Below are 13,701 nucleotides of genomic sequence, written 5' to 3'. Positions count from 1 at the left end.
AAGTTTAAAAAATTTGGCTTTCTGCCTGACCTGTGGTGGCGCAGTAGATAAAGCGTCGACCTGGAAATGCTGAGGTCGCCGGTTCAAAACCCTGGGCTTGCCTGGTCAAGGCACATATGGGAGTTGATGCTTCCAGCTCCTCCCCACCTTCTCTCTCCCTCTCTGTCTCTCTCTCCCTTACTCTCTCCTCTCTAAAATGAATTTAAAAAAAAATTGGCTTTCTGGCCAACAGGCTTAGGCAACATTTCCCTTTTATGAAAGATCTACATTAGCACAATAATGGCCTTTATGTAAAAAAATCTTCCCATTTCCTTTGGTTAGCAAAAACAGGTACTAACAGACGTCTTTCATAAAAGGGAAGTGGTGTAATTGGAACTTTTGAAAAGCAGAGAATATACACTTTGCTTCTCCGGTTTTGGGTTATGAAAGGTTCCGTAGGAACGCCCTAATTTCGGACAGCGGGAGAAACCTGTATACCACATTTTGTTTTCCCATCGGCGGACAGTCGGGTCCTTTCCACATTAGGCTATTGTGAATAATGCTGCTGTGAACAGGGGTGTACAAATATCTGTTCGATATTTGCTGGCTGTTGAATCAGCCACAAAGGTGTGTCTCCCAGGAGCGGGTGTCGGGTGTCTCCTCTTCCCGGTAGACTCTGTCGCTGAGAGGCGTGGCCTTGGAGCACTTGTGGGGTTGGAGCTCAGAGCCAGCAGCTGGGGGTCATAACTGTCCTAGAAAGTCAGCTAGGTGCATTCTCAGGGCCGCCACACCCTGCAATGTCTGCTAGACCTTCCTTGCTTCCTCTGGTTCCCAAGAGTCGTTCTGCTGCCCCAAAGCTCTTTGGAGAAATCTCTGCTGCCGTAGCTGCTGTCACAGGAGGTGCCCCTGGAGGCTCCCAGAGTCTGCAGCCTTTGGGGTGTGGGAGAGGGACTTCCTCTGTGCTCCACTCGGTTCCCTGGGCCCTGACTCTGCTCATGCTCAATCATCACGAGGTCCCTCTTAGACATTTCCGTGAATTTGTATACATTTTCTTCATGGAGGTCCCAACCTGTGCAGGAACTGCTGGGGGTCACAGCCCATTCCCTCCCCTCTATCCTTCTAGTCTTTCCTCACTGTTTTCCCCATTTTGTTCCATGCCACCTCCCCCACCCAACCCCATCCAAGTTACGAGGTGACAGAATCCAGTGTGCGGGTTCATGTGGTGGGAAGAGTGTGTGTGGGTGTTTACACCATCGTATTCAAAGCCCGCCGATCACCCAGATTGCGCAGGGAGCTTTTTAAAAGCGCAGATTCTCCAGGGGCCCTACCTCCAGAGATTCCGATTCATCGCAGAAGTGACGAGGACAGCGGAGAAGGAATCTTCCAGGTGAAACATGGGAAAGCGAAGCACCTCGGGCAGCATGTGCAGCAGGTACAGACAGGGAACTAGTGTGAGGGAGGGCGTCGCTCGCAGAGACAGACATCGGACTGGTGTGGCTGGAGCAGGAGGCAGGGAGTGCTGGGCCTCAAAGCTGAGTTTGTGAAGGGCCTTGAATGCCGGGCAAGGGGTTCAGACTTGATGGGTGATGCCTCCTGCCTCACCTACCCCAAAGGGCCGCTTTATGGTCAAAGCAATCCACTTGACAAATGCAGTTTTGGAACAAAAGCAGCATTTACCACCTGGAGCATCTAGGGCCTTCAGAAGAGGTAGGTGTAGGCCAGTCTAGACAAAGCCAGCTCACATTCCTGGAAGTCTGTGGCAGGTCAGATTGTAGGTAGACCTACCTGCCCGTGTGTTCTTTGTTTGCATTAATTGGCACTCAAGGTGGTTTATTGGCCAATTTTGGTGTATTGCTGGCTGTGTCCCGGAGAGAGTTCTACAATGCTCTGAGAAAGGTTTCCAGAAACAACTGAAATTCTCAAACTTCATATGTTTCTCTCAATGGCAAAGTAACGAATCAGGAACGACCCACGTACTTTCTTTTCCTTATAAGTTTTGAGAGACGTTGGACTTCATCATCTACAACGAAGTCATTGTGAAATACTGTCACAGGTTCCAAAGGGTTCTCTCTGCAAAAGCTTGGCTTGGGCTTGGATCCTCGTGTAATTAGGCAGTTCAGTTCCACCAATATTTATTGTGTACATTGTGCCAGGTAGTGTGCAAGGCACTAGAGACGTAACAGAAAATTTTCTAGGAGCCTCAATTTCTCCACCTGCAAAATGGCACTATTGTATTAAAATAGAACCCAACCGGAGGTGGTACAATATAGTGGTTAAAAGCTGGACTTGAAACCTGGTGTCCGACCTGGGCTCTAGCTCTAGCTCCACCACTTACTAGCAGGCAGTGTGATCTTATTTAAACGCTTGGGAGCTTCCTTAGCTGCCGCATGGGAATAAGAACACATTAAGAATTTTTATGACGATTCAAGGGAGATTGGGTTTACTACAATGCCTGGTCCATAGTAAGTGCTCCAAACTGGTTGGAAAAAACCCCTCCACTCTCCCTTTTTTTTTTTTTTTGGTAAAATTAAAGAGCCTCGCCCACAGCGGGACCTAGAATATACCTGTAGGGAAAACAGATGTGTTGGGCTTGATCGCTTGCACTTTGCATGATTAGTGTGTGAGCATGTGGGAAGGCCGTGTGTATGTAGCCTATGTAAGGCTACAGGTGCTTGCCCTCAGCATGGATAGCTTGCCTGCCAATGGAGGGGCCCTTTTCCCGTTCATCTGCCTGCTGCTGTGAGAAGCGGGTTTTCCCCTGCCTGTTTGTTCCCCACACCGTTGGGAGGCTCTAATCAATGGGAATGACCCGGTGCTTTCTGGCTCTGCAGTTCCTCTACCGTCTGCCTGATTCCGATGGGAGCCTGCCTGGCCTCGGCACCGGCATTACAATACCCATGAAGGGGAAGACCCCTTGCATTGTGGATCAGATCGGTTACTTTTGGCTGTAAGCAATGCAAATTAAACCCTAAGCATACTTGCACGCTCTCCTACATGATAGTGCAGTTTGGGGGGCCTTCGTGATTGACGAAAACCAATGGGTCTGTCTGGGGTTCCCGTTGATTCTCTCGGCTCTGCCATCCCCGAGCTGACAGTGGAATATCCGTAGGTGTTCTGGCTCTCACACCCATGCATGACCATGCACAGAGGAAAAGAGGGATTGTTTCTAGAAGTTTTCTCAGAAAAGAGAGGAGGAACTGACTGACCCCCAGTCCACAGGAAATGTCTCCTCTGGTCTCAAGAGCCCATGTGAGGTCACAATACCATTCCTGACAGAATCATGGGCTGGGTGGAGGGACTTACCCAGGGGCCAGTTAGGTTCATTCTAGGAGCTGGCATTGAATCCCCCGGCCCTGAAGTGAGAGCTCTCAGCGGGAGACACCTAAACAAAGTCATGGTTCCTAGGATGGAGGAAGGCGGTAAACAGATGCTGGGCGGACAGCCATTTTGTTGGAGACTTTTGGGGGGCCAAATGCTGAAAAAGATTAAAAGTAACGGTTCCTGCCTGACCAGGCAGTGGCGCAGTGGATAGAGCATCGGACTGGGACGCAGAGGACCCAGGTTTGAAACCCTGAGGTCACCAGCTTGAAAACAGGGGGGTCGCTGGCTTGAGCATGGGATCATAGACATGACCCCATGATCACTGACTTGAAGCCCAAGGTCACTGGTTTGAGCCCAAGGTTGCTGGCTTGAGCAAGGGGTTACTCGGTCTGCTGTAGCCCCCCAGTCAAGGCACATATGAGAAAGCAATCAGTGAACAACTAAGGAGACTAAGGAGCTACAACAAAGAATTGATGCTTCTCATGTCTCTCCCTTCCTGTCTTGTCTGTCCCTATTTGTCCCTCTCTCTGTCTCTATCACACACACACACACACACACACACACACACACACAAAATAGTAGTGGTTTCTTATAGTCTTGTGGCATCTAATAATTTTCAGAGGGCATAATTTCCAGCCAATATTTTCCAGAATCTTTAAGGGAAGATTCTTAGCCTCCATTGTGGTGACTAACTTTCTAGAGCTTTCTAAAACTTCGTATCAGTAGTTTCAGTTTCCTTTCTCAACACATTCTTCTAGCTATACGGTGGATTGAAAAGGGCTGTGTCTTATTACCAAGTGTGGATATTTTAGGCAAATCCCAGCCTGATCTGAGCCCAGAGCTGCTGAAATTTTAGAAAGATCTTAGAGATTATCTGGTTCCGTCATTCATAAATATATTTGAACAGGCAGAGTGGTGGGTCAGTGCACCCCCTGAAGTTGTATGCAGATTTGTGCCCTATAGCTTCCAACACGTTCTCAAAGGGTCTGAGACCCAAACAGGTGGGGTGCATCTTCTTCTGTTACAGGTGAGGCACAGGAGGCTCAGAGAAGGTAGGACCTGCCAAGGGTCACATGACAAGGTCACCAATGTCGTGAGGTAAGCACTGAGGGACAGTGGTTTTAAAATTGGGATCTGTGGAATTGTGAGATGCTTCAGTGACTTTAAAAATATTTGATTCAAATTCCATTTTTAAAGTCATATCACAGACACGTGAAACAAAAGGGAGAAATTAACTGAATTAGAGCTTGAATTAAGACTGTAATTCTCTTTTATAATTTCAATTACTAGTTTGGTTTTTAAAAAAATTTATTTACTGATTTTAGAGAGGAGAGAGGAAGAGAGAGAAGGAGAGGGAGGAACAAGAAGCATCAACTCCCATATGTGCCTTAACCAGGCAAACCCAGGGTTTCAAACCAGTGACCTTGGTGTTCCAGGTCAATGCTTTATTCCATGGGTCCCCAAACTTTTTACACAGGGGGCCAGTTCACTGTCCCTCAGACTGTTGGAGGGCCGGACTATAAAAAAAACTATGAACAAATCCCTATGCACACTGAACATATCTTATTTTAAAGTAAAAAAACAAAATAGGAACAAATACAATATTTAAAATAAAGAACATGTAAATTTAAATCAACAAACTGACCAGTATTTCAATGGGAACTATGCTCCTCACTGACCACCAATGAAAGAGGTGCCCCTTCCGGAAGTGCAACGGGGTGGGGGTGGGGCTGGATAAATGGCCTCAGGGGGCTGCATGTGGCCCACAGACCATAGTTTGGGGACCCCTGCTTTATTCACTGTGCCACCACAGGTCAGGCATAGTTTTTTAAAACAGCCCCGTTGATTGCCATTAAGTAAGTGTTATAAGTGTGAACTTAAGAATTTATTCTGATAAAAGAATCTTTAAATCTTTTACCAGTGTAGTTTCCTTTGAAAAGAAAAGGGTGGGGGTGGCTGTTGAAAAGAAGTTTGAAAACCACTAGTTCAGCATGTACTAGCTGAGCAACCTTGGGAGGACTAGTGTTGTGAAGATCACAGAAATAAAGTGGTTTAAAGGGCCACGTAAGCTCATAGATCCATGACACTCGGATTACCTCCAGTTTAGGCCAGTGTGTTATAACAGGTTATGGTTACAACGCCCCAATCTACTCCCCTCACTTGGACTGAATTTTGGCCTAGGTCCAATGGCCCAAAACTAAAATTCAAATTTAGGGCCTGCTTGGCCATAAATACAAAACTTGACTAGTCAAATGAACTCTGACAGTCTTGCAAAGCTGTTTTCTCTGTATAGAATGACTGCTGCTGGTCCTGTGTCTACGCCAGTGGTGGAAGTGGGCGCTGTTCCATGAAGATACTTTTAGACATCTCAAGTCTTTGGCATTAGACAGCTCCACGTATGAACCCAGCTCTGCTCTGTACCAATCATTTGACTTCAGATGTTTTAACCTTTGAGCCTCAGTGTCCTCATCTGTAAAATGAGGACAATCAAGTATCTTCATCAAGTTGTTTTGAGGATAAAATGACAGTGTGTATGTACAAGTATTTGAGCACAGAGCCAGGTACCTGGTACTCCACAAATGGCAGCTATAAATTCAAGATAGTTCTTCAAAGGTTGAATGTTGCAGGTAACACCCATTGATTTTATACCATTTATTTATTTATCTTTTTTTTGTGACAGAGACAGTTGGAGAGAGGGACAGGGAAGGGAGAGAGATGAGAAGCATCAATTCTTCATTGCAGCACCTTAGTTGATCATTGATTGCTTTCTCATATGTGCCTTGACTGGGGGGCCACAGCAGAGCAAGTGACCCCTTGCTCAAGCTAGCGACCTCAGGCCCAAGCTGGTGAGCCTTGCTCAAACCAGATGAGCTTGAGATCAAGCTGGCGACCTCAGGGTTTTGAACCTGGGTCTTCCGCATCCCAGTCCGATGCTCAATCCACTGTGCCACCACCTGGTTAGCCTATTTCTCTTTTTTAAGTAGAGTGTATGCCCGTGTGACTAGCTGGGTGACAGCAAGAAGTGAGTCCCATCTTGTTTGGATTAAGGCAAGGGGACATGAAACCAGCCAAGAATTCATGGGGTGCATGGATCTCATATTCCCTAGGGAAATGTGTGGGCAGGGGCACTGCTGTGGCCCCTCCTCTTCCGCCGGCCCTTGCAGAGCATGCAGTCAAGTCAAGGCAGGCGGCCCAGGACTGGAGGATCTGAGGGGCCACTTCTGAAAACGAACACCACATACACACAATGCAGGAAGAAACAGGCTCACCCAAGAACGTCAGTGAGTGTGCACTTTATTGTGTACAGCATTAGGAAGGGAGGTCACCTGGAGCCAACTCTATTCACACTCTCAACCTAGGCTTCCTCCCTCCCAGGCGATTTTAATTCCAGACTACTGGGCTGTGAATACACAGGGCAGAAAAGCAGAGACTGTTTGGTACCCGAGACAGAGAAACTCAAGGAACAGAAAGCATTGTTACTCTAAGTCAGGGAAGAGGCTTTCCCAGGATATGGGGTTCTGTTCTGGTCCTCAGTGGTCAAGGGTGAGCTACCTCATGAAAGAGATAAAATCGCTATTTTCAAATTATAAATGCCACTTGATTTCCAAGTCAGAATGCTCCAGATACATCTAGTAAACTCTGTCAGGAACTAGGGTACATGGCGGTTCAAGGTTGTCTAAAATCAGCTTGGAGATGGGGTCCAGGGGCGGGGACACTCCTAAGTTAGGGCTGACCGAGCAGTCCAGCTAAGGACGGAAAGGGAGAATGGCTCTGGGTAAGGAAGCAGCTATTCTTAGACTTCTCTGGGTAAATTCAGCCTCAAAGAGGAAGTGATACAATTGTGACCGGCCAGCATTCCGGGCCAGTACGAATGCCAGGTTGCTCAGATTGTGAAATGGAAAGTGCTTCCTAATATCACAGATAAAGCAACCGTGGTTCAAGAGGACTGACAACCTCCTCTTTCAGCATCAACATACATGATAGAAAAAGAACAGCGAGGCAAATAAAGAAGATCTGCATCTATAGAGATAGATATCCTAGGTCTGACAGCATGTTCCCAAACTCATTGGATATTACGTGCCCAATATATTGTGAATTCTTTATAGTACTTAATGAATGGGATCGGTAACCAAGATATTTCACAGTGTATAATAGTTAATATCATGCAAACAGTAAAATATAATGGTTTTCTGAAGATATATATTTTAAAAGTATTAGTCCTTAAGTTAATCAAATGGCTATAAAAACAACTATTTATAGAACTCAGAAAATTTTATTTAAAAAATCAAAAGTATTTAGAACCTGATATATGAAAATAGGCAAAAGTGAGAAAAAAGCACTTCTGTGACTGGTACTTAGCTGGTTTGAAAGACCACAGAGGAGTCACTGACTCGTAAAGACAAAAGAAGTTAAAAAAATAACCCCACATTATTTTAAAAGGACCTCTATAATATGGATTTAAAAGTCTTTCAAAGGTTAGGGTCATCATTCTCATTGAACTTGACCTTCCTCCAGTACTGACAGTTACTGGCAAGAAAAGGCCTAGTCTCAAGTTAGAATTCTTTTGAAACATGGTTTGGGTTTAGAAAGTAAACGGACGTTACTAAATTTTCCTTAGATGAGATTGCCCGGAAGTAAGGCACATTTGGCCAGAAAAGCTGATCAGAGCCTAAGGTCACTGTTCCCTGCAAAGCATCTGTCCAGCCAAGGGTGTCAGGTGGTGCTCTCCTTTGGCCGGGCTCCTGATAGAGGGCGCAGAATGACTCAATGACAGTCAGAAAAAGAGGGATTTAACCTATTACATAATAATATAAAAATATGAACTTTAAAAATATTTAAAGAGTAAGAGTTTATATTATATAACTCTCATACAGAGTAATAAGCTAACAACCTTTATCTACTACTAGGATCATTATACATTCTAAGAACATCACACTCAACAGATGTCAATAGAAAAGGAAAAGGGGGAGGGTAGTCAAGGTTTCCACCCCACTCTCTGCTTATGAGTCAAAGGCTAACTTGGTCCCCCACTTCATCCTCAGAAGGGAAGAGCTCATCTCTGTGGTGGCCTGTCTGCCTCAGTGCCTTGCCCCCATAATGCTTTGCATCATATCTATGGGCAGAGGGAAGACAATCGTGGAGTTTTTCTCCGCAGCAATGGTGGTCAGTGTCTGAAGGTACCGGAGCTGCAGGGCTGCAGGCGATTCAGTGATGACCATGGCGGCTTCTTTCAGAGCCCTGGATGCGTTCATTTCTCCCTCCGCTGCAATGACCTGTGGGACAGTGGAAGGAGAGATCAAACTGGAGGAAACGGCCCGTGTCAAGCTGCATCTTCAAAATGGGGTATGTATGGCTCAGGCGGCACACAAACCTTTCCAGAGAGTCTGCCAGAATAGTCTTAAGGAAATTCATTTCCAGATACTCAGTTTCCATGTTCTTTTTCCTACAACTGAGTACAGTGGCACCTTGAGATACGAACAGACCACATACCTTTTTTTTAAGATACGAGCTGCGACTTAGTCCGTATTTTTGTTTGAGATCCAAACTAAATTCGGAGATACGAGTCGTGATTCGGGAAGCTGCCACTAGTTGGCGTGTTGGCGCACAGATCCAGTATCGGCAGTTTGATGTATGAGTTGACTGACTTACGAGCTCGGTTACAGAACAAATTAAATTGTTATCTCAAGGTACCACTATATGTGCCTGAGGTTAAGACATCCTTTTTTATTATTGCCTCTCTCATTTTCCAGGGTACGAAACAAAGGGACAATTCAAAATACTGTGTAGGGGTTGAGAAAGTGAATGACTATAATGACTGGATACAAATCCTTTTGCAAGTCAGATAGATTTCCAATTCCTGGATTTCAAAGAAAGGAAGGAGGACCTTATCGATAGATCATTAAAAATATTGTTTGGTGAAAGATCACTTTAGTATTTTTTAGCACATAAATTCAGAGGCAGTGCTAAGAATTGTATGACATTAAACAAAACTCCCATTTCCATCTATTTCTGTAAACAAGGTTTCTTAGTCCTTAGATCTATAAAAATGAAACATAATAGAATTGATGCTGAATCCTGTCTCATTCTAGCAATAAGTCAGCCATCGACATGAATTCATTCCTCATTTATCTCATTAAGAGAAGCATTTCTAGTAAAAACTTATGTATTTAGGAGAAATTCTGAAACATTTAGAGCCTTGTTTGTAGTTGGAGAGAAAGTTTTTTTAACATATTAAATGTGTTGCAATAAAGTAATAAACTAATTCATGACAACACGGATTATATTAGGAAAAGAATCTGTGGTGGAGGTGGAATGGAAATACAAGTTCAAGGAGAAAAAGGAACCATGAAAAATTCCTGACTGTTAAAAGAAAGCTTATTCACATATTTTAAATAAATGATGAAGTCATTATGTTATTTAAATTTCACTGGGTAAATTTTAAAAAATGTTAAGTTTTATTTTAACATCAATATTTAAAACATGCCAGAAATGCACATGGCAGGTATATACATTCAAAATGAGAAGTTTTATACCCTATTTAAAATGAGTGACGAGATAAACAAACAGTTTTCCTAAATTCTTTTAGGGTTACCTGGGGGGAAAGTTTGAAGATCTTTGGAGTGGTGGGGAGAAATGGGGCTTTGGAGTTAGATGAACTTGAACTCAAATCCCAAACCTACCCCTTACTAGCTGGATGTCCTCAGAAAGGTTATTTCACATTCTGAGCCTCAGTTCCTTATTCTTAAAATGGAATAGCACCTACCTTATAGGAGCAAGACAGAGAAGGTATATTAAGTGTTGATCTATAAACAGAAGCTATTATATAGAAATGGCAAATAATTAGTCAGGACCTGATTTTTGGATCTACCAATGCCTTAGTTCATAAAAGATCCAAAAGCCAAACCAAGGCAGTTAGTTTTAATTCATAATCCTCCTGGGGGAAGAGGTACAAAGATACCATAATGACCAAGATGAAAAGTGCAGTTGCACGAGGTGTTTCTCCCATGGACCTCAAAATATTAATGGTTCATAACGCTGCTCTGAATATCAGAACCGGAGCTGTGGTCTCATGACCAGTGACATTTCATTCACTTATCCAGTGAACTTTGGGGCCCTTCTAGGTGTCAAGCCCCATGGAGCTAAGGATAGAGCATGAATTTCCTCTCCTCCTTCAGCTCCTGGACAAGGGGAGACGGACATGGAAACAGGTCACCTCACTGCAGTGACAAATCGACAGAGATCTGTGTAAGGCACAGCGCTGGCCCCAAAGGGAAACTCTTTTTGCAGAGGGTGAAGTGGTGAGGTTACAGAAGGTCAACAGTCTAGGATGAAAGCTTTGTTGTTTGGAATAAGGTGAGGACGACTATTTCGGGCAGAACACATGAGAAGGTACTGAGGTATAAAAAAACTGGTGTATTCCAAAAGAGCTCCGAATAGCTGAATGCTGCGTGAGGAAGAGGGGAAGGCGGGGGTGAACGGGCAGGGTCTGAAAGACAGTGGAGGCCAGGGCATTGGTCTTCAGTCTAGAGGCGAAGGGGAGCCCCTGGGAGGCTTTAATTAGGTGACCTCATCAGATCTAGCTTTGAGAAAACACCGGCCAATGTCTGAGGATCGATGAGGAGAGAAGAGCCTGGAAGTGCTTCCGTGCTCGGTGCGGTTCACTGGTGTGGGGAGGAGGAGGGAGTGATGGGGGCTACGGGCAGGGAGGCTCGGCAGTCTGGGCCTGACTGCGTACAGGGAGGGAAGGGGAACTGAGGCCGAGTCCCGGGCTCTAGGTTTCGGTTGCTTGGATAGTGCCGTTCGGTGAGAGAGGTGATACCGGATATGGTACTTACTGAGAGAAAGGACCAAGTGCAGAGGATAAAAAACTCATCAGGGCAAGCCATTACGTCCTACCTAAGTCGGTGAGAAGGGGCACTGCCAGCTCTGCTCAGAGGGAATCATGTAACCGTACTCCTGCCAGCCCAGCGGAGATGCAGAGACAGCCCTGCGGCGAGGACCGCGGCTCTGATTTTTTCCATGTCATCTCAGATGTCCAATTAGGCACTGTTTTTGTCTGGACATGGACCAACTGCAAAGATACCGCATCTCCCACTACCAATCGATACATAATCTCTTGGCTGCAAAGCCAGACCCACTGGGCTGGGCACACATTTTCCCAATAGAAAAGCTGCTCTGAGCAAGCTGCCAAAGATGTAAACCCAACACCGCTGGCTTTGTCTAAATAGAGGCCAAGTATGCGCCGTGGACGGGATCTTAGGAAGTGAAGCGAGGTACACGTGGGCACGCGGGGCTTTTCCAGATGTGCAGTGGTCCCCTGTCATCAACACTTCATATTTATAGGACCTTATTCTAAAACCTGGCCTTTCCCAGGACGAGAGACTGATACTGCTGTCTCATTCTGGGGCCCAGGTGGGCTGGGGTGAAAGAAGGTGGAGAAAGGAGACCTGTAGTTTGCACTCCACCCTCTCAAGTAATAAACAGATGACCAGGCCCAGAAATAGCTTGAAAGCACATGTCAGCATTTTCCTGAGAGTTATGAAAAAGGAAATAAGGAAGAATGCAAGCACGAAAGAGATTATATTTCCAGTCAGTAAGAGTTGGTCTAGCCTCACCAGGCGGTGGCACAGTGGATAGAGTGTCGGACTGGGATGTGGAGGACCCAGGTTGGAGACCCTGAGGTCGCCAGTTGAGCGTGGGCGCATCTGGTTTGAGCAAGGATCACCAGCTTGAGACCAAGGTCACTGGCTTGAGCAAGGGGTAACTCGGTCTGCTGTAGCCCCCTGGTCAAGGCACATATGAGAAAGCAATCAATGATCAACTAAGGTGCTGCAATGAAGAATTGATGTTTCTCATCTCACTCCCTTCCTGTCTGTCTGTCCCTATCTGTCCCTCTCTTTCTGACTCTGCCACAAAAAAAAAAAATTGGTCTAAAAGCTTTAAAGAGATTCAGCTAACACACTGTGAACTGGTGGGAGGGTCTGTCCTCTGTTGGGACTGGTTCCTTCCTCTCAAATCGTGTTCGTGAGCACTTGTATGCTCATTCCCTTCATTGTTCAGTATTCCTTCAGGGAATGAACCATACTTACCCATTCCACTAGCAATGGACGCTGGGGTAGTGTCCAGTTTGGGCAATTACACAGCTCTGCTGTGAGGATTCTAGGACAGGCCTTTTCATAAACAAACGTGTGCACTTCTGTTAGGATCTACTGCCAGATGGCTTTTACATAGTGGCTGGTGAGATCTAAGAAGATCCAGAGAAAGGGAGAGAATGAAAGAATGAAAGTGGCTGGTGAGCTCTAAGAAGACCCAGAGAAAGGGAGAGAATGAAAGAATGAAAGTGGCTGGTGAGATCTATGCTGGTGAGATCTAAGAAGACCCAGAGAAAGGGAGAGAATGAAAGGAGAATGAAAGTGGCTGGTGAGATCTATGCTGGTGAGATCTAAGAAGATCCAGAGAAAGGGAGAGAATGAAAGGATGAAAGTGGCTGGTGAGATCTATGCTGGTGATATCTAAGAAGACCCAGAGAAAGGGAGAGAATGAAAGGAGAATGAAAGTGGCTGGTGACATCTACACTCTCACCAGCAAAATAGGAGTTCCAGTACCTCTCTCCCCACACTTGGTTCTGTTCTGTTCTTTCTTTTAAGGTCATGCTGGTAGAAGTCTAGCAGGGAATCTGCTTGTGATTTGAATTTGTACTTTCCTGATGCCTAATTCCCTTGAGGAATTTTTCTCTGAAGTCTCTTAATCTACAGAATCTCCTATCCTTTTCCTTTGCAATTTATTTGTTGAAGAAACTGTGGTCCTCCCTCTCTCGCTTTTTCCCATAAAAATGTGAATATGTGATTTTGAATATATGGCCTTAGGGATGTTGTAGGGTAACTGTGTTTTACAGAAGGGCTAGACTCACTCTGGTTCTATGTGTTAACCCTAACCTTACAGACAGACAGAGTCACTGCCCGCATCTACAGGATGGCTCCCAGGCCAGCCCGACAGCCCCACCCAAGTAGGGGCACAGTGATTCACAGTTTTAATCAGCTTCATGTATCTCTTCTTATTGGTATAAAAGACAGGGCCTGGCCAGGTGGTGGCGCAGTGGATAAAGCATCACACTGGGATTCGGAGGACCCAGGTTCGAGACTCCGAGGTCACCAGCTTGAGCACGAGCTCATCTGGTTTGGGCAAAAAGCTTACCAGCTTGGACCAAAGGTCGCTGGCTCGAGCAAGGGGTCACTTGGTCTGCTGAAGGCCTGCGGTCAAGGCACATATGAGAAAGCAATCAATGAACAATTAAGGTGTCGCAACGAAAAACTGATGATTGATGCTTCTCATCTCTCTCCGTTCCTGTCTGTCTGTCCCTATCTGTCCCTCTCTCTGACTCTCTCTCTGTCTCTGTAAAAA

The 13,701-nt window shown here is 45.5% G+C and overlaps 1 protein-coding gene across 1 annotated transcript in view; it reads right to left on the bottom strand.

Annotated features, from left to right (window-relative positions):
* Positions 1 to 6,577: 6,577 nt before the first annotated feature.
* The window catches only part of STOM (stomatin), a 32,888-nt gene continuing 25,764 nt past the window's right edge, over positions 6,578 to 13,701 (bottom strand). Inside the window, exon 7 of the mRNA XM_066367275.1 lies at positions 6,578 to 8,573. Within this exon, the coding sequence (XP_066223372.1) occupies positions 8,379 to 8,573 (195 nt within the window). The 3' untranslated portion in view covers positions 6,578 to 8,378. The remainder of the gene's footprint in view (positions 8,574 to 13,701) is intronic.

This window comes from Saccopteryx leptura, chromosome 2 (assembly GCF_036850995.1).
Source record: "Saccopteryx leptura isolate mSacLep1 chromosome 2, mSacLep1_pri_phased_curated, whole genome shotgun sequence".
NCBI classification, from domain to species: Eukaryota; Metazoa; Chordata; class Mammalia; order Chiroptera; family Emballonuridae; genus Saccopteryx; species Saccopteryx leptura.
This window is presented reverse-complemented; position numbering and strand designations above follow the sequence as displayed.